The sequence below is a fragment of the Rhinoraja longicauda genome, chromosome 2 (assembly GCF_053455715.1).
Source record: "Rhinoraja longicauda isolate Sanriku21f chromosome 2, sRhiLon1.1, whole genome shotgun sequence".
NCBI lineage: Eukaryota > Metazoa > Chordata > Chondrichthyes > Rajiformes > Arhynchobatidae > Rhinoraja > Rhinoraja longicauda.
In genome coordinates, this window is record NC_135954.1 from 5,966,731 (window position 1) to 5,993,954 (window position 27,224).

Below are 27,224 nucleotides of genomic sequence, written 5' to 3' on the forward strand. Positions count from 1 at the left end.
GAGAATATACAAACTCCATAGTTAGGATCGAACCAGTCACTGGTGCTGTGAGGCAGCAACTCTAGCGCTGCGCCACTAAGCCATAATGTGGGTCTGAGAGCCAAAAGGTTGCCTCCCAGGAGAGCAACAGTTCCAATATGTGCCACCCGCAGCTCCGTAATGTTGGGGACAAAGACCCATCATTTATTTATTTGCCTCTGTACTCCACAATTTGAGATTTGTAATAGAGGAAAAAAAAAAAAAATCACATGTGGTTAAAGTGCACATTGTCAGATTTTATTAAAGGCCATTTTTATACATTTTGGTTTCACCATGTAAGAAAGCCAATGGAATGTTGGCCTTCATCACAAGAGGAGTTGAGTATAGGAGCAAAGAGGTCCTCCTGCAGTTGTACAGGGCCCTAGTGAGACCGCACCTGGAGTACTGTGTGCAGTTTTGGTCTCCAAATTTGAGGAAGGATATTCTTGCTATTGAGGGCGTGCAGCGTAGGTTTACTAGGTTAATTCTTGGAATGGCGGGACTGTCGTGTGTTGAAAGACTGGAGCGACAAGGCTTATATACACTGGAATTTAGAAGGATGAGAGGGGATCTTATCGAAACGTATAAAATTATTAAGGGGTTGGACACGTTAGAGGCAGGAAACATGTTCCCAATGTTGGGGGAGTCCAGAACAAGGGGCCACAGTTTAAGAATAAGGGGTAGACCATTTAGAACGGAGATGAGGAAAAACCTTTTCAGTCAGAGTTGTGAATCTGTGGAATTCTCTACCTCAGAAGGCAGTGGAGGCCAATTCTCTGAATGCATTAGAGGGCTAGATAGAGCTCTTAAGGATAGCGGAGTCAGGGGAGAAGGCAGGAACAGGGTACTGATTGAGAATGATCAGCCATGATCACATTGAATGGTGGTGCTGGCTCGAAGGGCTGAATGGCCTACTCCTGCACCTATCGTCTATTGTAGAAATTACAGCTGTGTTTATACATACTCCACCCCCCATTTCAGGGCACCATAATGTTTGGGACACATGGCTTCACAGGCGTTTGTAATTGCTCAGGTGTGTTTAAATGCCTCCTTAATGCAGGCATAAGAGAGCTCTCGGCACCTAGTCTTTCCTCCATTCTTTCCATCACCATTGGAAACTTTTATTGCTGTTTATCAACATAAGGACCAAAGTTGTGCCAATAAAAGTCAAAGAAGCCATTATGAGACTGAATAAAACTGTTAAGAGACATCAGCCAAACCTTCGGCTTAGCAAAATGAATTGTTTAGAACATCATTACAGAGGACTGATGAGCTTACTAATCGCAAAGGGACTGGCAGGCCAAGGAAGACCTCCACAGTTGATGACAGAAGAATTCTCTCTATAATAAAGAAGAAAACCCAAACACCTGTCCGACAGATCAGAAACGCTCTTCAGGAGTCAGGTGTGGATTTGCCAATGACAACTGTCCGCAGAAGACATCACGAACAGAAATACGGAGGCTACACTGCAAGGTGCAAACCACTGGTTAGCCGAAAAAATACGATGGCCAGGTTAGTTTGCCAAGAAGTACTTAGAGCAACCACAGTTCTGGAAAAACGTCTTGTGGACAGATGAGACAAAGATCAACTTATATCAAGATCCACAGCATACTACCTCATCTGTGAAACACGGTGGTGGGGATGTTATGGCCTGGGCATGTATGGCTGCTGAAGATACTGGCTCACTTACCTTCATTGATACAACTGCTGATGGTAGTAGCAGAATGAATTCTGAAGTGTATAGACACATCCTATCTGTTCAAGTTCAAACAAATGCCTCAAAGCTCATTGGCCAGCAGTTCATTCTGCAGCAAGACACTGATCCCAAACATATTGCTAAAGCAACAAAGGAGTTTTCAAAGCTACAAAATGGTCAATTCTTGAGTGGCCAAGTCAATCACCCGATCTGAACCCAATTGAGCATGCCTTTTATATGCTGAAGAGAAAACTGAAGGGGATTGGCCCTCAAAACAAGCAGAAGCTAAAGATGGCTGCAATACAGGCCTGGCAGAGCATCACCAGAGAAGACACCCAGCAACTGGTGATGTCCATGAATCGCAGACTTCAAGCAGTCATTGCATGCAAAGGATATGCAACAAAATACTAAACATGACTACTTTCATTTACATGATATTGCTGTGTCCCAAACATTATGATGCCCTGAAATGGGGGGGACTATGTATAAACACTGCTGTAATTTCTACATGGTGAAACCAAAATGTATTAAAATGAAATCTGACAATGTGCACTTTAAATCACATGTGATTTTTTTCTATTACAAATCTCAAATTGTAACGTACCGAGGCAAATATATAAATGATGGGTCTTTGTCCCAAACATTATGGAGGGCACTGTATAAGGGCCAGTTAGCAGCCTGTAGCAATACAGTTGTGATTATCTCGCTATCTTGATGGCACAACAGATGTCTTGTCCCTTGTAAAGAACCACTTGGATTACAGGGAGGATGTGGAGGCTTTGGAGAGGGCATAGAAGTGGTTTACCACACCACAACCTCCCTTTTCATGGTGGACAAACAATGACACATTCTGGAATTTCTTGACGCATACACATCATAAAATGATACAAAAGTCTTTTTATTAACATACTTTAAAAGGAATACAAAAAGGAGTTAAATCTAGCTCAGACAATGTTTTCTTCAAATAGAAGTAAATCTAATTTATACAAAGTGTAAAAATAGATGCCCCTTTGAGAAGGGGATGTGCTAACAATGACAGACAATAATATATCTTAAAGTCAAAAAGTCTGTGCAAAAACCCGATCTGTACATGAACACACGGTGTCTCTCATCGCTGCTACATTAAGGCTACCTTGACAATACATTTGGAATTCCTTAATAAAGTGACAGTTTTATGCTTAGCCTTAACGCAGTCAGAATTGCACACAAATTGGTCTTTTAGCAAGTCCTTGCATCCGAAAATTTCCACTGACCCTACACGAGGTATAAATATCCAGTAATCAAACCAGAATAACACTACACTTGCTCCCATACTCGAAACTTGTCATAGCTACGAAAAGTATAACTAATACAATTGCATATTTCAGAATTTAAAAAGGACCTTTTCTGTTGTAGACGCCCAAGATCAGAATCGTCTCTTAAAAAAAAAGTTTAAATATGTCGTTCACCTTACAATTGGTTTCAGGAAGATGAATAAAGCTATTCTACACCTCAAATGATCCTGTACCATTGTTGCTACATTTTGAGCCAATGCACATGTGAACTACAAATCAAAAAAAAAAAAGTTTTAAAATCTTTGCAATAAAAAGACAGCACAATATAACAGTTCTAATGCCATGGATGGGCAATCCAAGAAAATAAGGAATTGTCCAGGCAGTATCACTGTTACACGGTCTCAATTACGAGCTGCTGCTACGGCAGTTATAATGCAACTCAGGTCAACTGATACAAAAAAAAAAATGCAATTGGGTTTGAAAGGTTTTAAAATTGGCAAGTCTCTTAATACCATCTGCGACAGAAGTTCCGGTCCCTCGAATCATCCATCACTGCCCTGGAAGTCTTGGCAAAACTTCCAAAAACGGCGCGAGATGCAAACACAAACACACTGGTCTATTTGCATTGGGAAACGTGCAGCGCTTCCAGTCTTCTTAGTGTTAGCTTCACAAACTCTTCTCCAAACTAATCATATCACAGCCAGGTTCAGTAGACTGGCGCACGTGGGCAGGAACACATGCTGAACGTGATCAATTTCAGAACGGCAGACGGGGCAAGCCTGGGAAAATGTAAAGATAAGAGATTAGATTTTAATATGAAAACAAAGGGCAGCATGACGGATGCTGTCTGTACTGAGTTATGCCCCTGGCTGTGACCGTGGGTTTTCTCCGGGTGCTCCGGGTTCCTCCCACACTTCAAAGACGTACAGGTTGGTAGGTTATGTGTAGGAAAAAACTGCAGATGCTGGCTAAAATCGACAGTAGACACAAAATGCTAGAGTAACTCAGTGGGTCAGGCAGCATCTCGGGTGAGAAGGAATGGGTGACGTTTTGGGTCGAGACCCTTCTTCCGGGAGACGTTCCAGGAGACCGGAACGTCACCCATTCCTTCTCTCCCGAGATGCTGCCTGACCCGCTGAGTTACTCCAGCATTATGTCTACCAGGTTTGTAGGTTCATTGGTTTCAGTAAAATGGCAAACTGTCCCCAATGTGTAGGATGGTGCTAGTGCAAGGGGATCGCTGATAGGCGTGGACTCTGTGGACCGAAGGGTCTGTTTCTGCACAGTCTCTCTAAAGGAGGAAATAAAATGGAATTGCCACAGATGGCAGTGAAGTCATGTCTTGATTAGTGAGAGTGTCAAAGGTTATGGGCAGAAGCCATGATTGAATGCTGGTGTAAACTCAACGGGCCAAATGGTCTAATTCTACTCCTGTGTTATAAAAAGTACAAATTCCTGAAGCAAAATGTAAAAACTGGCACTCTAGAAATGTAAAACGAAAATGCTTTCCATTTGAAGAAAACATTGTCTAAGCTAGATTTAACTCCTTATTGTATTACATTTTAAAGCAAAATGTACAAACTGGCACTCCTAGAAATTCATAAAGGTGGAAATATTTTACTCTCTGGCTTGTTGAGTATTACCAGTTTTTTTCTACTACACCTGATGATCTGTACATTTAGTTTTTTGTTTTTACTAAGAACCTGCCCTAAACATTCCTTCTCCCCCACCAGCCCATTGGCTGATGTACCACCACTGCAGGTTGCGTACACATCTACCACAACTCTTACAAACAGCACATTCAACTAATACAGCATGCTTAACTGAGTAGGCTACGACTTTATTCCTTTTAGTGCAGGAGGATGAGGGGCAATCTTGTAGAGGTGTACAAAATTGCAAGAGGAATAGATCGGGTAAACGCACAGAGTCCCTTTCCCAGAGTAGGGGAATCAAGAACCAGAGGACATAGGTTTAAGGTGAGGGGGAAAGATTTAATAAGAACCGGTATATGAAACGAACTGTCAGAGGAGGTCGTTGAGGCAGGTACTATTGCAACATTTAGACGAGTACATGGATAGCACAGGTTTAGAGATATATGGCCCAAACACAGGCAGGTGGGACCAGTGTAGATGGGACATGTTGGTCATTGTGGGCAAGTTGGGCCGAAGGACCCTGTTTACATACTACGACTCCTGGAAGAAGCAGCTAGATTAGACCCAGAAAACACTGCACTCAGTAAATGACACCTCTAGCGCCAGCAAGTTCTTCTTCCCTTTGTGATATCCAAACCAAGTAACAACCATGCAATGAATTATATAACATAGCCACAGAAAGGGCTCAGGTAAATGATCCGAGCTACAACATTGTTCAGTACAAGGGTGCTGATGTCATATCAGTATAAGGGATGTGCATGCTAGAAGAATGATTTGAAGTGTGGCAAAATATTGTTTAGTTGAGAGATACAGCGTGGAAACAGGCCCTTACGGCCCACCGGGTCCGCCCTGACCAGCGATCCCCGCACATTAACACTGTCCTATAGCCACCAGGGACAATTTTTACACTCACCAAGCCAATTAACCTACAAACCTGTACGTCTAGAGTGTGGGAGGAAACCGAAGATCTCAGGAGAAAACCCACGCAGGTCACAGGGAGAACGTACAAACTCCGTACAGACAGCACCAGTAGTCGGGATCGAACCCCGGTCTCCGGCGCTGCATTCGCTGTAAGACAGCAACTCTACCGCTCCGCCACCGTGCCGGGACAACGGGTAAATTGTGGGGGACAGCAGGTAAATTAAAGGCAGTTAGAAACTATTTGCAATGGGGCTATTTCATTTGATTAATTCAGCTGGTCCACAAACAGACTCATGTTTTACACGGCTACAAAATTAACAAGTGGAACTCCATTTTGGAGAAGGTGCAAGGTAAATGCCTTGTACTCTCATGTACTTAGACAGCAAATGCAATAAAAAGGTAGCATAATACGTGTGCATACAAGAGAGGGATCTTGAATATATTTCTGCAAACCTCTGATGTCGAGACAGTTATAGACATGCAGGGCTGCATATGCATATGCAGAGGGGGACGGATTTCAGGAACACCGTAGTTGAAACAGATGTTTTAAATTGTGCTTAAAGGCTCTAGGGTAGGCATAAGGGCAAGCATTAAATGGAGGAATATGGGTTATGTACAGAGAGATAAGTGATGGTCTTGGCGTCAGAGGTTGTGGGAAGAAGGCAGGAGAATGGGGTTAGGAGGGAGAGATAGATCAGCCATAATTGAATGACACAGTACACTTGATGGGCCAAATGGCCCAATTCTACTCCTATCACTTATGACCTCATGGCATCATGTTCAGCACAGACTGTCTCACTGGCAATCCACACACTTTACTGGACTTTAACTTGAACGGAATATTTTTTTTCTCTATCACACATACATCTGTACACTGTGGATGGCTCAATTGTAATATATAGTCGTTTCACTGACTGGTTAGCACGTCACAAAAGCCTTTCACAGTACCTTGGTACACATAAACTAAGCTAAACACTGTGGGTTGAAGGTCGTACTGTCCTATGTTCTATAAAAGCTATGGACGCATTCAGGGCATTTATAATTTCTGCCTCAGTTGATAAGATAATGGGTGCAAATTCATGATACAAACTGTTAATACAGACCCCGGTTCTGATCTGCACACAAGAATAACGTGACAGCACTAACAGAGACCTCTGGTGATATTGCCAGGCCTGGAAAATTAGTTTATACAGACACCAACAAAATTGAGGTTGTTTTCTTTGAAACAAAGAGACGGAGGTATGGTTTGAAATGGGTTAAGATCAAGGGACTACACTGGGAGAAGAAGCCAGTGAGAAAAGTAATTGGGCAGGCAATACATATTCATTAATTGTAAGGACAAGTAGGATGGGAAGAAACATTTTCCTCAGAGGAGTGGGGCTTTGAACACTCTGCCTGCAAGTCAGAAATCCTCATCACATTAAAAAAAGGTTTGGATGTGACCTTGAAAAGCTGAAAACCTACAACCACAAAGCAGGTAAATACAGATTTTTAGCCAACAAGGTTGATGTTTCAAATAGCTTCTTGCTCTGAGTTTTATGATTCCAGTGAGATATCAATACATTACAGGAGACTGAGCCATTCAGATACGATTAGGCCACCTTTAGAGTATTGTGTTCCGTTCTGGGCAGCATATTATAGAAAAGATGTTGTCAAGCTGGAATGGTTGCGGAGATGATTTGAGAGGATGTCTGAAGACGGGTCTCGACCTCAAATGTCACCCATTCCCTCTCTCTAGTGATGCTGCCTGTCCCACTGAGTTACTCCATCTTTTTTTTTTCTATCTTTGATTTAAGAGGATGTTGCCAGAATTAGAGACCTAAGCTCGAGGGTGAGGTTGAGCAGGCCAAGCGAGGGGTGATCTTAGAGGTGTACAAAATCATGAGGGCAATAAGTATACACAGAGTCCCTTACCCAGAGTAAAGGAATTGAAAACTAGAGAGGAGGATGTGTAGGAAAGAACTGCAGATGCTGGTTTAAATCGAAGGGAGGCACAAAGTGCTGGAGTAACTCAGCGGGGGGGACAAGCAGCATCTCGGGAGAGAAGGAATGGGTGACGTTTCAGGTCATCAGTCTGAAGGGTCTCGACCTGAAACGTCACCCATTCCTTCTCTCCCGAGATGCTGCCTGACCCACTGAGTTACTCCAGCATTTTGTGTCTATCTCTGAAAACTAGAGGACATGGGTTTAAGGTGAGGGGAGAAAGATTTAATAGGAACCCGTGGGACAGCCTTTTTCTTTTTACACAGTGGTGGGTGTATGGAACGAGCTGCCGGAGGAGGCAACGTTTAAGAAACATTTAGACAGGTACATGGACTAGATGGGACATGGTCGGTCAGTGTGGGCAAGTTGGGCCGAAGGGCCTGTTTCCACACTACGACTAAAAAGACTGCCAATGGTTCAAGGTGGCAATCTGCAATCACCACCCTCAGGAGGAATTAATGATGGGCATTAATCTGTGGTCTTGCCAGTGATGCTCAGATGAACGTAGACCAGTACAGCACAAGAACTGTGGAATTCTCTGCCTCAGAAGGCAGTGGAGGCCAGGTGGTATGGGGAGAAGGCAGGAACGGGGTACTGATTGAGAATGATCAGCCATGATCACATTGAATGGCGGTGCTGGCTCGAAGGGCCGAATGGCCTCCTCCTGCACCTATTGCCTATCGTCTATTGTAACTGGATCATTGGCCCACAATGTCAGTGCTGAACATGATGCCAAACTAAACTAATCCCATCAGCCTGCACATGACCAAAATGCCTCCCTATCCATATGCCTATTTAAAAGCTTCTTAAATGCCACGACATCTGCCTCCATCACCACACCACTTTAAAAAAAATTGCCCCTCACAACTTGAATGCTGTGCCATCGAGTCTGACATTTTCATCCAGGGACAAAAGGTTCTGCCCGATTGCCTCGAGGGACCTAATAGAAGTGTATAAGATTTAGAGGCACAGTTGACTATTAGGCCTCCCGCAGCCTCTGACGATCCAGAGAAAACAATCCAAGTTTGTCCAACCACTCCTTCTAGCCAATACCCTCTAACCCAGGCAGCGTTCTGGTAATCTACTTCTGCATCCTCTCCATAGCCCCACGCCCTTCCCTAGAATGATCGGAACTGCACCCAGAATTCCAAATGCAGCCTGGCCAAAGTCCTAGAAAGCTGCAACATGAGTTCCTGACTTTTGTAATGCCTGCTCCGCTGAGTTACTCCAGCATTTTGTGTCTATCTTTCAGTAATCATTGCCCTGACTGATGAAGCTAAGCATGCCATTTGCCTTCCTGATCACTATTTGCATTGCCTCTTTCAGGAAGCTAGGAACTAGAACTCAAAGATGCTTTGAAACATCAATGCTGTTAGGGGTCTCGCCATTAACTGGATATTTTCCCCATACATTCGACCTACCAAGGTGCAACATCTCACTTCCTCAGATTAAATTCCATCTGCCAGTTCTCTGCCTGTTTAGTTTAGAGATACTGTGTGGAAACGGGTCCTTCGGCCCACCAAAACTGCGCCGACCACCGATCACCTGTACACTAGTTCCATCCTACACACTAGAAACAATTTACAGAAGCCAATGAGCCTACAAAACTGTACATCGAGTGTGGGAGGAAAGCAGAGTAGCCAGAGAAACCCCACGCAGGTCAAGGGGAGAATGTGCAAACTCCGTACAGACAGCACCCGTAGTCAGGATTAAACCTGGGTCTCTGGCGCTGCAAGGCAGCAACTCTACTGCTGTGCCACACTTTTCTGATTTGCAGAGGTATAGAGTGATAGTGGGGAAACAGGCCATTTGGCCCAACCTGCCCACACAGGCCAACATGTCCCAGCTACACTTGTCCCACCTGCCTGCATTTGGTCCATATCTCTCCAAACCTGTCCTATCCATGCAATATCCCATTATATAACATGAAACTAGAAAATAGTAGGCGAGAGGTAGTGATGAGCTGTGATAAGCTCAAATAGACACAAATTTGGTAGTGGAACTTGGAATCATTCCATAAGAAACAAAAAAAGGGGGCATGGGTGTCTTAGCATGTAGACCAAAACAGATGTGTGATAGGCAATGGTGAGAGATGAAAGTATATTAAAGGTTAAAGTTACCTGGAGTTGACTTGCACAAGTATCACAGCAAACCATGTGCCCACAGGGACAGAAGGCTGTATTGATCTCTTCACCACAACAGACCATGCACAAGAGTGCCTCTTTAAGCTTGCGAATCTTCTCCTGGAGTATCTGGCTTTGCTGACAGCTCAGTCCTTCACAACTGTTACAGTTTAGTTCAAGGTCAGACGATTTAAGTGGAGAGTTCTGGTCATCCTGATCACTGCTCGGAACATAGTCTACAATGCCTGCATTATATAAAGCTCTCCGCGTGTGGTCGTAAACCTCCTTGGATGTGCGTTTGATATCAAAGACATATTTCTTGCCAAGATTGATGTTTTCATTGAGGAATAAAGAGGCAAGATGGCCCTTGAAATCCCTGCTATACTGCATCATGACAGCATCCGTGACAGTGTCACACCTGAAAGACAAATTTCAGAGACTTCAAAGACTAATCTTATGAAAGACTCGCATCCCAGTGCTGCACATTTGCAAGGGAAAATATAAAGTGCTGGAGTAACTCAGTGGATCAGGCGGCATCCCTGGAGACCACGGATAGACAATAGGTGCAGGAGGAGGCCATTCGGCCCTTCGAGCCAGCACCACCATTCAATGTGATCATGGCTGACCATTCTCAATCAGTACCCCATACCCCCTGACTCCTCTATCCTTAAGAGCTCTATCTAGCTCTTTCTTGAATGCATTCAGAGAATTGGTCTCCACTGCCTTCTGAGGCAGAGAATTCCACAGATTCACAACTCTGACTGAAAAAGTTTTTCCTCATCTCAGTTCTAAATGGCCTACCCCCTATTCTTAAACTGTGGCCCCTGGTTCTGGACTCCCCCAACATTGGGAAAATGTTTCCTGCCTCTAACGTGTCCAACCCCTTAATAATCTTATACATTTCGATAAGATCTCCTCTCATCCTTCTAAAAGATCTCCTCTCATCCTTCTAATGTTTTAGGCTAGGACCCTTCTTCAGACTGATTGCGATGGGTGCTAAACACCGAGAGGGGCAAGGTTTGGGCAACTTTTCCCACTCAGAGGGTGGTGGGTATATGGAATGAGCTGTTATAGGAGGTAGTTGAGGCAGGTCCTAGAAACACTTGGACAGGTACACGGATAGGAAACATTTTGAGTGATATGGGCCAAACGGGCCTAGCTGGGCATGGATGAGTTGGGTCATAGGGCTTGTTTCTGTGCTGTAGGACTGCCTATAACAAAATCATGATGTAGATCTTTCAATCCACGAACCAAAATATTCATGGTGTGTACTGTGTGTATCAAATTAGAACTGGGTTATGGACTTGAAGTTGAACATCTGTACTTCTACAAACTAAACAAATTCGCAGATGCTGACAAATAGTGCAGATGCTGATGCCTGAAGAAGTGTCCCGACCCGAAACGTCACCGATCCATGTTTAGTCTACTTTAGAGATACAGCGTGTAAACAGGCCCCTCGGACCACTGAGTCCGCACCAACCAGCAAGCCCCATACACTAGCACTATCCTTCACACTAGGGACAATTTACAATTTTTACCAAAGCCTGTAAACCCACAAGGTCACGCAGTGAACATATAAACTCATTGCAGATAGCACCCAGTCAGGATTGAACCCAGGTCTTGGCGCTGTAAGGCCGTGACTCTACCACTGCGCCAACATGCCACCCACTGTTCTCCAGAGATGCTGCCTGGCCCACCGAGTTATTCAGCACATGTCTCTCCTTCCCTCCCTCTCTGTAAACAAATTCCAAGAGTAATAAATCTCAACATAATGATTCTAGGACCAGAGGTCACAGGGTCAGAATAAAAGGACGTACTTTAAGAAATGAGATGGAGGAATTTCTTTAGTCAGAGGGTGGCAAATCTGTGGAATTCATTGCCACGGCCAGCCGTGGAGGCCAAGTTTATGGATATTTCTACAGCTGAGATTGACAGTTTCTTGGTTAATAAGATTGTAAGGGGTTACAGGGGGAAGGCAGGAGAATGGGGTTGAGAGGTATAAGAAGATAACTGCAGATGCTGGTACAAATCGAAGGTATTTATTCACAAAATGCTGGAGTAACTCAGCAAGTCAGGCAGCATCTTGGGAGAGAAGGAATGGGTGACGTTTCGGGTTGAGACCCTTCTTCAGACTGATGAAGGGTCTCGACCCGAAACGTCACCCATTCCTTCTCTACCGAGATGCTGCCTGACCTGATGAGTTACTCCAGCATTTTGTGAATAAATACCTTGAGGGGATGAGAGGTAACAGTAGATCACCCATGATGGAATTGCAGAGTAGATTCGATGGGCCAAATGGTCTAATTCTTCTCCTTTTACGTAAGTGCAAAGAATCCATGGCAGATAAATACAAGCTATTGAGAGTGAAACACTAAAGTGCGACAGTACAAATCGTACCTGTAAAATGCATGGGTCTCGGTTATTGCACGGTAAAGGGCACTTGCTGCTCTGTTGCTTATCAACTTCAACATTAGCACCACGCTGCTCAACTCCTTGGTGATGGTCAGGAAAACATTCTTTCCAGATTGGGTTGCCATCTGGATAATAGGATACGAAATCCTGAAATATTAACAGTACAGAAGTGAACAAACCTGCTTTTGCTGTTCAAATTCATTTATAACAACAATAAAATATTTCATTGCAAGCGTCATAACATTGAATGCCAGTAGGTGTGCAAGCCCAGGGATTACTACTCGAGACCACCAAAAGATAAGGACGCGGTGGTAGATTTGCTGCCTCACAGCGCTAGAGGCCTGGGTTTGATCCTGACTACTGTCTGTACCAAGTTTGTACGTTCTCCCCGTGACCTGCGTGGTTTTTCACGGAGATCTTCGGTTTCCTCCTACACTCAAAAGACGTACAGGTTTAAAGGTTAATTGGCTTGGTATTAATGCTGGAGTAACTCAGAGGGTCAAGCAGCATCTCTGGAGAAAAGGATTAGGTGACATTTTGGTTTGAAGAAGGGTCTCGACTCAAAATGTTACCCATTTCTTTTCTCTGGAGAATCTGTCTGACCCGCTAAGTTGCTCCAGCATTTTGTGTACCTTCAAAGAAAATTGGTGGACGGAGCATAAATGAAGGGAAATGTGATGTAACACTACTCCAACAGCAAGACCATAAGACATAGGAGCACAATGACATCATTTAGCCCATTGAGTCTGCTCCACCATTCAATCATGGTTAATCTATTTTTCCCCCTCAACCCCATTCCTCCCTTCTCTCCATAACCTTTGACATCCTTCCTAATATAGAACCCACCAATCTCTAGCTTAAAAATACCCCACGTCAGCCTCCACAGCTGTCTGTGGCAATGAATTCCACAGATTAACTACCCTCTGGCTAATGAAAGCAAGAACAAAACAAAAGCAGATTTAAATGTTTGCAATGAGTGACCTTGTATAATAAACAGTTAATTACTTCTACACAAAGTTAGAGTTTAAAGATGCAGCAGGTAAACAGGTCCTACATCCCACCAAATCCACTGACCAATCAAGACCCATCAGGGTGGCACCGTGGCATAGCAGTAGAGCTGCTGCATTACAATGCCATGGATCAGAGTTCAATCCTGACTACGGGTGCTGTCTCCATGGAGTTTTTACATTCTTCCTGAGACCGCATGGGTTTTCTCCGGGTGCTCCAGTTTTATCTCACTTCAAAAACGTGCAGGTTTGTAGGTTAATTGGCTTCTGTAAACTGTAAATAGTCCCTAGTGTGTAGGATAGAACTAGTGTGATTGCTGGCCAACATGGACTAGGTAGGTCAAAGGGCCTGTTTCCGTGCTGTATCTCTAATATCTACAGTCCAAAAGGCCTTGTTCCAAACTAAGTAACACCTCATGGATGCTAGTAGGTGGAACTGAAGCAGTGGCCAAAATTATCAGTGGAATCTAAAAATTAGATTACTGTACAAAATATTAACAGTTGAGGTTAACGTATTTGGATCAATATTTGAAGGAAGTTGTGAAAGAAATCAGGTAGCTAACGCCATTTACCTGTTAATCAGAGTCAAGTCCTCCTTACAGACAGATATATCATTTGGCCCCACACCAATCACCATCTTTTGTCCATCTCCATCTTTGACCGGATGCCACTCCACACCATAGTGCTCCAGTGTACATGCAATCTGTAGAACTTGATACTCGGCAGAACAGCGACTCGTTCCTTCCAAATTCTTATGTTTGGCAACAATACTGTTGAAAGAGAGCGGTGTTTCAATAATCCGGTCAAATACAAGCTCACCACCGATTTTTCGGCAACTGGTGGCCGAGCACCTCTTTTTGATTAGTACAAGTGTCAGAGGTTATAGGGAGAAGGCAGGAAAATGGGGTTAGAAGGGAGAGATAGACTAGCCATGATTGGATGGCGGAGTGGACATGATGGGCGATTGGCCTAATTCTACTCCAATCACACATGACCTTACCCCAGACAAAATTACGAGGGCGCGCTTGAAGCCCCTGGAAAATAAGGCACCCAGGCCGGGTGAGGAGCCAATCTCGACTTCATCGGGACTTCCACAGCCGATAGGCTGGTTGAATTTGCCCCGTGGCCAGAGCCAGCAGACCCTTTCCCGTAGCCGACTTCCGAGGCAGACTTTGCAGGCCGATGTCTCAGTCCCCCGGTGGCTGAGGCAGAAAAATTTGTGGCAGACCCGTATCGTGATTTGCAATTTGTAGAGAGGAAAGGGCTTAAAATTAAAAAGGAACCGGGTAAATTTAATTAATCTCTAAACACATGTACCAAATCATTTCATAGAGAAATTTCATAGACCCCCCTGAAACGTCACCCAATGTTGCCTGTCCCACTGAGTTACTCCAGCTTTTTGTGTCTATCTTCAGATTATATATCACTCTATGTAAATACAAGTCAAATTCAACTAAGGGGAAGAACAGGTAGAAAAGAGATTTAAAAAGGGCAGAGCAACCGTATCGGTTGATTTTAGTTTAATTCAGTTTAGATACAGTGCAGAAACAGGCCCTTTGGCCCACCGAGTCCGTGCCAACCAGCAATCCCCGTACACAAGCATTAATCTACACACACACGAGAGACAGTTTAAAATTGTGCTACGCTAATTAGCCAAGAAACCTGTACGTCTTTGTGGAGTGTGGGATAGAACCAGAGCACCCAGAGAAAACCCATGCGGTCATAGGGAGAATGTGCAAACACCGCACAGGCAGCGACTGTAGTCAGGATCGAACCCGGGTCTCTGGTGTTGCGAGGCAGCAACTCTGCCGCTGCGCCACTGTGCTGGGTAATGACAGATCTTTCTCTGGGATGAGGAATGGGTAGGAAAGGTTCACAGGGATATGGGGAAAACATGGGCAGGTGGGACTAGTGTAGATGGTATCTTGGTTGTTATGGACAAGTTAGACAGAAGGCCCCGTTTTCATGCTGGATGACTGCAAGAACTGGCAAAAAATCACCAGCTTTGGGGCCATCGTGCATTGGTGGTTCTGACATCTATACTTAATGATGGTCCAATAACTTGGGAAGGTGAGCAGTTTGCAGCTTGTTGCGGTCCATTTACCTGTTCAAAATGGTAGCGTTTAAGTCATTTGCACAGAGATCTTCGTAAGAATACTTGGCAGTGTTTTGGTTGTAGTCTCCAAATTCCACCTGTGCTAGATGTGCACTCAAGGCCACAGCGTGCTCTGGTGAACATTGAAGACGGCCACCCAGGAGGTCATCTCGTACATGCATAAAAAACTGGTGCCTGAAACACAACAAAAATACAGACGACTTTAAACGCTGATGGTGAACAACCTGGAATGCAAAGGGATTTTAAATGACAATTAAACATTCTACAACCAATTAAAACATTGTTTTTTAGCCTCTTCATAGAGTGGGCTCAAATATAATCTATTATAAGCTCAAAATTTAAGACTGCTTCATGAAAAATAGACTTCTTTGACCATTACAAACATTTCCTCTCTCTCCAACCCCCTCCCCCCCCCAACTGAACACAAATTCTTCAGCCCCGTTCAATCCCTTTTCACCTATTTCCCTCCCTCTGGTTTTACATTTCACCCCCCTTTTCCAATACCCTTGTCTCATCACTAGCCTTCGTCCACCCAATTGCCAGTCAAACCTCCCCTCACCTGTATCTGCCTATCAGTTACAAGGCTTTGTCCTGCCCCCCTCTTTCCCAGAGGGGTCCAGACTCAAAATGTCATCCTTCCTTTCCTTCCACAGATGCTGCCTGACTCGCTGAGTTACTCCAGCACTTTGTGTTCTCAATAAACAATTCAATGCTTGGAAAAGTCTCTCCGCCAGATTACAAACTGCATTGGCTATTAAGATTTGTACAGTAAATTCTAAGAGCATACTATCAAGGACACTGCACTGGAATGAATTGCTCCACTGAACGAGAATAAATTGCACATCCAACTTCTACGCCAGAGAGGTTGACTTATTTGGGGAGGGAGTGGGGGGTTCATGTTTAAGTGAGGGAAGAGAAAATAGATTGCAAAGTAGTTATAACTAACTCCAAAATCATTGTGCAAATACAGAATAATGACAAATTCCAGCATTAAAGCATTATGTTCCTTAATCACCAATTCCAGCTGTGAGAAATCTGTTTGCACCTCAACTAACAAATTAGATACAAAATGCTGGAGTAACTCAGCAGGACAGGCAGCATCTCTGGAGAGAAAGAATGGATGATGTTTCAAGTCAAGACCCTTCTTCAGGCTGATGTCAGGGGAGGGGGCGGGATAGATAGAATGTAGTGGGAGACAGCAAGACTGGTGGGAGAACTTGGAAGGAGGAGGGGATGGAGAGGGAAAGCAAGGGGTATTTGAAGTTAGGGAAGTTGTTACACATAACAAATTACATAGCTTATCTTTCAAGGCCTGTTCGGTTAGATTAACAAGTTCTGTTCCATAATAAATCTTCAGAAGTTGAAGTTTGGTCAGCTCTCAAAACTGAGTTTTTGCTGAGAAAGCAATTTGTGGTGATACTGCATTAAAATTGTCATTGTAAACAATGCTCCATATGGACCCAGCCTAACTACCAAATTCAAACCAGTATGAACTTTATGGTAAAATCACTGTGCAAGGCTAGAATGGTTCCACACAAGGCAAGGTTAATTGGACACAATGAAGAAAAGGAAGCCTCCTTTACATGAACGAGGTCAAACGTTGACCTCATAGATCATATACGTAGATTAGTCAGAGGGATACAGTCCCAACTTGCCAACATATCCACGAGTACACATACACGAGTCCAACCTGCCTGCGTTTGGTCCATATCCCTCCAAACCGGTCCTATCCATATACCTATCAGTTTCTTAAATGTTGGGATAGTCCCTACTTCCCCTGGCAGCTTGCTCCAAACAACCCCTCACATTCCCATTAAATCCTTTCCCCTTCACCTTCAACCCATGTCCTCTGGTCCTCGGTTCACCTACTCTGGGCAAGAGATTTTGTGCATCCACCCGATCTATTCCTCTCATGATCTTATACACCTTTATAAGATCACCCCTCATCCTTTTGTGCTCCAAGGAATGGACTCTCAATCTACTCAACCTCTCCCTGCAGCTCAGACACTCTAGCCCTGGCAACATCCTGGTAAATCTTCTCTGTACCCTCTCCAGCTTGACAACATCTTTCCGACAACATAGGAACTTTTTCACCCAGAGAGTTGTAAATTTGTGGAATTCTCTGTCACAGAGGGCAGTGGAGGCCAAATCACTGGATGGATTTAAGAGAGTTAGATAGAGCTCTAGGGACTAGTGGAATCAAGGGATATGGGGAGAAGGCAGGCACAGGTTATTGATTGTGGACGATCAGCCATGATCACAATGAATGGTGGTGCTGGCTCAAAGGGCCAATTGGCCTCCTCCTGCACCTATTTTCTATGTAACATGGTGCCCAGAACTGAACATAATTGACCAGGTGACCTTTTTTTTTTAAACACTTGCTAAGGTCTGCTGGGTCATCATTGCTCACCATTTTAACTCCCATTCCCCATAACTGGCCTCCTCCATTCCTGGAATAAGATCACTGGAGAAGGAACAACAATACATTCCCAAAGAGACACAAAATGCTGGAGCAACTCAATAGGTCAGGCAGCATCTCTGGGGGAAAAAGTCATGTTTCGGATCGGAACCCTTCTTCAGTCTAAAGGGTGCCGACCCAAAACGTCACCCATCCTTTTTCTCCAGAGACGCTGCCCGACCCGCTGAGTTGATCCAACACTTTGTGTGTATGCTCGGTATAAACCAGCATCTGCAGTTCCTTGCCAAACAACTCATTCTACTTGGGCACACCATTCCACTTGGGTAGCTTACAACCCAAGAGTATGAACATGGAATTGTCCGATTGTAAGTCATACAACGCACACACATTTCTCCCTCTCTCCGGCTCATTTCCCCTCCTCCATATGCTTATCTCCCTTTAGTCCCATATACTCCCTCCACCCTTTTCCTGACACCCTTTAGCTGGTTTTTCATGTCCAGCCTTTATCACCTACTCCACCCATCTGCCTATCAGCCCTCTCCCTCAATCTATACGCCTGGCACTTCCCATTATTCGCCCAGCCCCCACTTTTTTTGCAGCTCCCCACCCCCCCTCCATCAGTCTGAAAGTACTCAACCCTAAAGGTTAGTATGGGTGTCAGGGGTTATAGGGAGAAGGCAGGAAAATGGGGTTGAGAGGGAAAAACAGATAAGTCATGACTGAATGGCAGAGTAGATTTGATGAGCCAAAAGGCCAAATGCTGCTCTTTTTACTTATGGATTTATGAAAACATTGTTTGTCCATTTCCCTTCCTAGATGCTGCCTGGCCTGCCGAGATCCTCCAGTTTCACTTAAGACGTCAGCATCTGCAGTTTCTGGTGTCCTTATCGGACAAGATTACAGCAAAGTACATTAGCCCCAACATGCCCTGGTTTTGAATGCAAAAAAAATTGAGCTGCAAATTAGTTTGCCTTTCCTATCTGCTTTGTTGACAATATAAAATGAAATCATAATGGCAGACCACACAGTTAGCACGTAAGCAGAAAAACAAAATTTCTATGAGGGAAAGAAAACCCCCCAGCTGGATATTCTGCAGTGCTTCTGATCACAACAGGATACAGTACAAGGGAGGTGCAGGACACAGACAGGATCAAAACAGAAGAGCCAGCATGAATTATGGCTGAGGATAAACAACCAGACAGAGACAAAAAAAACATAAAATTTGACTGCAGGAAGCAAAATAGAACCAAAAGCAGGCTTTGTAAAATAGTGTGGTTGCAGAATTTAAGAAGTGCTCAAGAACTTTAAAATACTTTGGGTTTTAAAAATAATGAACAAAAAAACAAGCGTGTGAGAGGAGCTGTAACATGAGGAAGCTGGTTTGACTTCATTTACCCAGAGGCACCACGACACTTGGTTCCACAACACTTCAGAGGTAACTCTCGGTCAAACGCCAACAATGTAAACACGAGGTTACTGGCGGGCATGCCACACATCAAGTAACAATGGGTAACTGTTGAAATACATGGGACTGCATAGTTGCCTCTTAACTATACAAAGTAACAAACAGACATGAGAGATAACAAAAGAAACATACACTATAACTGTTTGACATTTAAAGACAGACTGATCATTAAAATGAATTCCGATGAAAATCAAAAACCCAATGCAAGAAATTGAGAAGTCATGCTTTTGGAATTTTTTGAGGATGCAACAGTAGAATGGATAAGGGAGAGCCAGTGGATGTGGTGTATCTGGACTTCCAAAAAGCCTTTGACAAGGTCCCACACAAGAGATTAGTGTGCAAAATTAGAGCACATGGTATAGGGGGTAGGGTATTGACATGGATAGAGAACTGGTTGGCAGACAGGATGCAAAGAGTAGGAATTAACGGGTCCTTTTGGCAGGCAGTGACTAGTGGGGTCCCGCAAGGCTCAGTGCTGGGACCCCAGTTGTTTACAATATATATTAATGATTTAGACGAGGGAACTAAATGTAACATCTCTAAGTTTGCAGATGACACAAAGCTGGATGGCAGTGTGAGCAGCGAGGAGGATGCTATGAGGCTGCAGGGTGACTTGGATAGGTTGGGTAAGTGGGCGGATGCTTAATGTGGATAAATGTGAGGTTGTCCACTTTGGTGGCAAGAACAGGAAGGCAAATTATTATCTGAATTGTGTCAGTTTAGGAGAAGGGGAGGTGCATCGAGACCTGGGTGTGCTTGTACATCAGTCACTGAAAGTAAGCATGCAGGTACAGCAGGCAGTGAAGAAAGCCAATGGCATGTTGGCCTTCATTGCGAGATGGTTTGAGTTTAGAAGCAAGGAGGTCCTACTGCAGTTGTACAGGGCCCTGGTAACATCACAGCTGGAGTAATGTGTGCAATTTTGGTCTCCTAATTTGAGGAAGAACATTATTGCTATTGAGGGAGTGCAGTGTAGGTTCACCAGGTTAATTCCCAGGATAACGGGACTGACGTATGATGAAAGAATGGGTCGACTGGGCTTGTATTTACTGGAATTGAGAAGGATAAGATGGGATTGTATAGAAACATGTAAAATTCTTAGAGGATTGGACAGGATAGATGCAGGAAAAATGTTCCCGATGTTGGTTGGTTGGGGGAGTCCAGAAACAGGGGTCACAGTTTAAGAATAACGGGTAGGCCATTTAGGACTGAGATGAGAAAAAACCTCTTCACCCAGAGAGCTGTGAATCTGTGGAATTCTCTGCCACAGAAGGCAGTGGAGGCCAATCTACTGGATGCATTCAAGAGAGCATTAGACATAGCTCTTAGGACTAACAGAGTCAAGGGATATGGGGAGAAAGCAGGAACGGGGTACTGATTTTGGATCAGTATGGGCCGAATGGCCTCTCCTGCACCTATTTTCTATGTTTCTAAATTTCAAAAAGTGAAGCTTGTATATATTTATATAGTTCAGTTGATTTAAGAGATACAGTGCAGAACCAGGCCCTTCGGCCCACCGAATCCACGCCGACCAGTGACGACCTGTGCACTAGCACGACCCTACACACTAGGGACAATTTACAATTTTACCAAAGCCAATTAATCTGAAAACCTGTATGTCTTTGGAGGGGAGGAGGGCGGGCGGAGGAAACCAGAGCACCCAGAGAAAACCCACACAAACTCCGTTCCAACAGGACCCATAGTCAGGATTGAACCCGGGTTTCTATCACTGTGAGGCAACAACTTTACTGCTGCGCCACTGAGCTAGCCACCCTACAGTAGGCTATGATTTTGATAAAATCTAGATGGCTAACATTTAAAGTTTTAAGCACACTTGCAATTCTGCATTTAAAACATAAGAAATTCTGCCACACTCGTCAACTTGCAGCCAACAACAAAGAATGCCTGCACAGATTGCATCTCTTTCTTTAAAAGTCGTGATCATTTGGGACCTTTAAATAGACGCTATAGCACAAAAGAGGCCAGAAAACAGCTGGGGGGAGAAGATGAACTAGTGGCACAAGGGCAGATGTTGGAATCTTAAGCAAAACACAAAGTGCTGTAGGAACTGAGCTCCTCAGTGGGTCATGCTGCATCTGTGGAGGGAATGGACCGACAGTGTTTCAGGTTGGGAGCCATCGACAGACTTAACTGTTGTTTTCATCTCTTACCGAGATAGAGTATTTCCAGTAGAAACAAGGAATATCAGATGCTGATTTACCAAGGTAAGAAATAAAGTGCTGGAGCAACTCAGCAGGACAGGCTGCATCCCTGGAGAAATTGGGTGGGTGACGTTTCAAGTCGGGACCCTACCTCAGACTTTCTATTTCCAGCACTGTTCTATTACAGTATGCCACCATCGAAAGGTTCTACAAGTCGCTGCCTCAAAAAGGCAGTCAGCATCAGAGAATCACACTGGCAACACTCTCATTTCACTCCTGCCATCAGGAAGGTAGTGTCGGAACCTGAAAACCATAACGTCCAGGAGCAGCTTCTTCCCTACAACCATCTGGCTATTAAACACCACAATCTCCAAATTAGCTCCAAACTAAATAGACTTGGGGACATTGTTTTCATCTTTGTACTATGATTGTTTATTTGTTTCTTTATATCTAAGCTGAACTCTCTTTTTTGCTTAATATGGTTTTACAGAATACCAAATCTGAAAGGTCTCGACCCAAAACGCCACCTATTCCTTTTCTCCAGAGATGCTGCCTGACCCGCTGAGTTACAATAGACAATAGGTGCAGGAGTAGGCCATTCAGCCCTTCGAGCCAGCACCGCCATTCAATGCGATCATGGCTGATCACTCTCAATCAGTACCCCGTTCCTGCCTTCTCCCCATACCCCCTCACTCCGCTATCCTTAAGAGCTCTATCCAGCTCTCTCTTGAAAGCATCCAATGAACTGGCCTCCACTGCCTTCTGAGGCAGAGAATTCCACACCTTCACCACTCTGACTGAAAAAGTTCTTCCTCATCTCCGTTCTAAATGGCCTACCCCTTATTCTTAAACTGTGGCCCCTTGTTCTGGACTCTCCCAACATTGGGAACATGTTTCCTACCTCTAATGTGTCCAATCCCCTAATTATCTTATATGTTACTCCAGCATTTTGTGCCCATCTTCTACCAAGTTTACATATCTGTGGTGCTGCTGCAAGAAAAAATTCCATAGTTCCGTCCCAAGACATATGACAATAAAACACTCTTGACAGTTTTTGTTTGTTTAAGCAACGTGGACAAAACTACAGCATATTGCAATTTTGTTTACTTTTGGAATTGTGGCAAAATGGGGCTCCACAATAGAACTGCATGCAGTTCAACTGGTAATTGTTTTCTAGAGGAACACTACTGCATTTGGCAAGGCTAGTTATTACTTCATGTAGCCTGAGGCCACAGCACTTCAAAAACATGGCTCTCAGTCAATAGTCTCTACACATTCTCAGTAAGCTTCAGCACTGTACAAGGGATTGATTACCAGGCGCGTAGGATGTAATTTGTGACATTAAGAGCCAGCAGTTCGCGATGTGCTGAGAATTCAAATTTAAGAGCTCAGGCACTGATTTACAGAAAAAACAAATACAGATTTGGTGATAAGCCCAGGTAAGCTCTTTTATAGGGTCGGTCATACAGCATGGAAACAGACCATTCGGCCCCAACTTGCTCACACTGACCAAGATGCCCCATCTAATCTACCCATCTGTCTGTGTTTGGCCCATTTCCCTCTAAACCTTCCTATCTCCATACCTATCCAAATGTCCTTTAAAGAAGGGTCTCGACCCAAAACGTCACCCATTCCCTCTCTCCTAGATGCTGCCTGACCTGCTGAGTTACTCCAGCATTTTGTGATACCTTCAAATGTCCTTTAAATGTTGGCATAGGACCTGCCTCAGCTACCTCCTCTGGCAGCTCGTCCCATGTACCCATCAAATGTGTGAAAAAGTTGTCCTCGGGTTCTCATTAAATGATCCCCTCACCTTAAACCATCGCCCTACCAAAAACTACAGAGCAGTCCCAAGCCACCGTCTACCTCATTGGAGACCCTTGGACTATCTTTGATCAGACTTTACCTTGCACTAAACCTCTTTATCATGTATCTGCACACTGTGGAGGGCTCCATTGAAATCATGTATTGTCTTTGTTGACTGGATAGCATGCAAAAGCTTTTCACTGAATGGATGAAACTACATCCACTGGTTCTTGAACCCCCTACTCTGGGTAAAAGATTATGTGTCTCCCCTATCTATTCCCCTCATTATCGTATGCACCTCAAAATGATCACCCCTCAGCCTCCTGCACTGACAACAAACTTAAAACTAAAATCAATAAATTTCAACGACTTCAAATAACCAGCCACTCATGTTAGTATGACAGCCAGTCAGCATGCTAGGAGCAGAACACATAGAATTAACTTCGGCTACAGATGCTGCTTGACAGTATTTCTTGCATGTGCTTTTATTTCACATCTCAACCATCTGCAGTTTTGTTATTCATAACAACCCACTTTTATCTCTATCTTTTTTAGTTCTCTTTTACCACACATACTTCCTCCAGACAGATCAGCAAACCTTCATTCTCTTCCTTCAATCAGCTCCACCACTTGCTTTGTCTCTTGCTCTTCTTTCTAATCATGAACGACCAAAGCCAAGGATCCAAAATGGGCCCAAAACATAATCTATCCATTTCCTTCGAGATGCTGTGTAAAAAGGTAGGATAGAATATGTTTTGGCCACATTTAGAGTATTGCTTTCAGTTTTCGGCACCATGTTAGAGGAAAGATGTTGTCAAACTGCAAAGGATGCAGAGAAGATTTATGAGGATGTTGCCAGGTCTCGAGGGTCTGAGGTATTGGGTATAATGTTGAGCAGGCTGGGACTCTATTCCTGGAGCACAGGAGAATGAGGGATCTTAGAGATGTACAAATTCATGGGAGGAATAGATCAGATAAACATGCAGAGTCTCTTGCCCTAAGTAGGTGAATCAAGAACCAGAGGACATAGGTTTAAGACAAGGGGGGAAGGATTTAATCTGAACCTGAAGGGCAACTTTTTTTTTTAAACAAGGGCAGTGGGTGCATGGAACGAGCTGCCAGAGGAGGTAGTTACTATGACAAAGTTTGGAAATATTTAGATGGGTACATGGATAGGAAAGGTTTAGAGGGATATGGGCCAATTGTAGGCAGGTGGGACTAGTGTAGACAGGACACGTTGGTCAGTGTGGACAAGCAGGGCCGAAGGGCCTGTTCCCACACTGTATGACTAACATAGAAAATAGGTGCAGGAGGAGGCCAGTCGGCCCTTCGAGCCAGCACCACCATTCATTGTGATCATGGCTGATCGTCCCCAATCAATAACCCGTGCCTGCCTTCTCCCCATATCCCTTGATTCCACTAGCCCCTAGAGCTCTATCTAACTCTCTTAAATCCATCCAGTGATTTGGCCTCCACTGCCCTCTGTGGCAGAGAATTCCACAAATTCACAACTCTCTGCGTGAAAATGTTTTCGCCTCAGTTTTAAATGGCCTCCCGTTTATTCTAAGACTGTGCTGCTTGAGTTCCTCCAAATGTTTGTTTTTTTGCACAAAAGTTTCACACTTTATATTTGATGGAAGGTTACCGGAAAAAAACAACAATATTTCACTCTTATAGATGCCACCTGACCAAAACCTGGCATCCCGAAAATCCAAACAAATTGCTGTAAACATCTCATCAGCAGTCTTACACTTTTTACTGCACCGCCGTTACTTTAGACCAACTAAAGCAAAACATAAGTATAACATCCACAGCCCCGAGCACTAGGACCCAGAAGCGGTGTCTGGTTGCAGTGAAAGGGCTGGTTCCTACCACAGTGACCTACAGTAACACTCCCAACATTGAGGTTACTATCGGTCATCTGCAAAATGTACGCAAACTACAGCAAAAAGAAACGCTTATACAAATGGAAGCACTGGACCAACACAAACAAAAACAACGCAAAGTACTAAAACTTTAATCAATGCATACTTTAAAAAGTAAACCAGAAACAAAAAATTTGCACATACCTAGTTTGTTCTTGCAACAAGAGATGGGGCTCGACAAAAAATTTGACTCGCAGCTTGAATCTGTAAGGAGGTATCCCTTCGATCTGTTGGGAAATTCTGTTTCTCAGGTTCAGCCAGAGGGTTTCCCCTTTGTTCGCCGAATACTGTAGCCCCAAATAGTCGTCCTCTATAATCCCGAGCCTGAGACAAACCTGGAGGGGGAGCAGACGGGTCGTTTACGGGGATTGCAAAGGAAAACAAACAAGCCCGACTTCCTAGCCCCCAATTTTAACGCTCAGCATTTACAGCCCCAAATATTAATCTTAGTACAAATTGGGCGACAAAGCACCGGTGGTTGGTTTATTAGCAAGTTTAAAACATTAGAAGCGGTTTTCCAGAAATTGCAAAGGGAAAAAAATTACAGTAAACTAAAGCATACCGGACACGTTAATTCGCAGCAGTTTACAACCCTAAACATTAACCACAGCATAAAAAAGAACACAAATAACAGGTGGTAGGAAGTTAAATGCATACTAGAAGCCGTTTACAGAAAATAGTGAAAATTAAACTCGTTCCCTAACCCACAATTTTAACTCACAGCAGCTAACTAAATATTAGTCACAGTACGAAGCAGGTTGGATTCATTGGGAAAATGCAATATTAAAAGTGGTTTACAGAAAATAGTGAACTTCAAGCAAACTAGTCCCTTACTCCCCCAATTTTAATTCAAAGCCGTTTACAACCCTAAATATCAATTGCAGCATAAAGCAGGACAAGACCAGGCGGTGGTTGGATTTACTGGAAGTTAAATGCATGCATTTACAGAGATTGCAAAGGAAAAAGACAGCTAACCATAATCATAAGGGTTCCCCCTCTGAACCCCAATTCTAACAACTTAAATATTAACCAGGGCAACAAAGCTCCTGGCAGTGGCTGGGTTTATTAAGGGGGTTAAATGCACTTTAGCCTCACTTTAGGCAGATGAATTGAAGCCTAGGTAAAGAGACCCTGGGGTCGGATCTCGTCTCCATCACTTTCCACCGCTCCTCTCCCCTTCACTTCTTCCCTCCCTCCCCTCTACACCCCTTTGCTTCCCTTCTCTTCCTCCCCTCTACACCCCTTCTCTCCCTCCCCTCTGCACCCCTTCTCTCCCTCCCCTCTGCACCCCTTCTCTTCCTCCCCTCCTCTTCCTCCCCTCCACACCTTCTCTCCCTTCTCCCTCCACACCCCTTCTCTTCCTCCCTCTACATCCCTTCTCTCCCTCTACTCTCCCCCTCTACACCCCTTCTCTCCCCCTCTACACCCCTTCTCTCCCCTCTACACCCCTTCTCTCCCCCTCTACACCCCTTCTCTCCCCCTCTACACCCCTTCTCTCCCCCTCTACACCCCTTCTCTCCCCCTCTACACCCCTTCTCTCCCCCTCTACACCCCTTCTCTCCCCCTCTACACCCCTTCTCTCCCCTCTACACCCCTTCTCTCCCTCTACACCCCTTCTCTCCCCCTCTACACCCCTTCTCTCCCCCTCTACACCCCTTCTCTCCCCCTCTACACCCCTTCTCTCCCCCTCTACACCCCTTCTCTCCCCCTCTACACCCCTTCTCTCCCCCTCTACACCCCTTCTCTCCCCCTCTACACCCCTTCTCTCCCCCTCTACACCCCTTCTCTTCCTCCTCCCTCCACTCCCTTTCTCTTCCCCCTTTCCCCTCCTCTCCCCTCACCTGCTTCAGGCAGTCCTCGCCGTTCGCTTTGGGATCCACTTCCACCTCCATCACCACCGAGTCGGGCCTGGTCACGTAGCAGAGCATCGCGGCCGCCCGGGACTCGTGCCCGGCCACCCTGACGGGGCCTCGGGCCTTGCGTCCGGATCGCTGGCCCGGCCCGGCCCGACGCTGGTGTGTGGGAGTCTGCGGTCGTTAGGCGAGGCACGCCGGTGGTGAAGCGGGGCCCGCTCAGGCCGACCCAGGTCTCTCTGCCCGCTCCGAGCAGCCGGAGCCCAGGTGTTGTTCCTGCAGCCTCCCACTGTGGCCGAGCTGTCAGACCCCACTACCACCGCTCAGAGCAGTCAACCCCTCCGCTCTCTGCCCGCACAGAGCAGCTGCGACTCCCCTTCCTCTCGCTCCGG

At 44.8% G+C, this 27,224-nt stretch overlaps 1 protein-coding gene across 2 annotated transcripts; it reads right to left on the bottom strand.

Moving 5' to 3' along the window:
- Positions 1 to 2,662: 2,662 nt before the first annotated feature.
- Positions 2,663 to 27,224, bottom strand: LOC144608777 (E3 ubiquitin-protein ligase MYLIP-like). Of its 2 annotated transcripts, XM_078426871.1 has the most exons (7): positions 26,821 to 27,224; positions 25,124 to 25,314; positions 15,191 to 15,376; positions 13,659 to 13,856; positions 12,065 to 12,226; positions 9,665 to 10,085; positions 2,663 to 3,767 (listed from the first exon to the last, which is right to left on the bottom strand). In XM_078426871.1, exons 1-7 carry the CDS (start codon positions 26,905 to 26,907, stop codon positions 3,678 to 3,680), a joined length of 1,335 nt encoding a protein of 444 aa, XP_078282997.1. In that variant the 5' UTR covers positions 26,908 to 27,224; the 3' UTR covers positions 2,663 to 3,677. The 2 variants fall into 2 exon arrangements, with proteins under 2 accessions (XP_078282997.1, XP_078283005.1); XM_078426879.1 differs by lacking the exon at positions 13,659 to 13,856.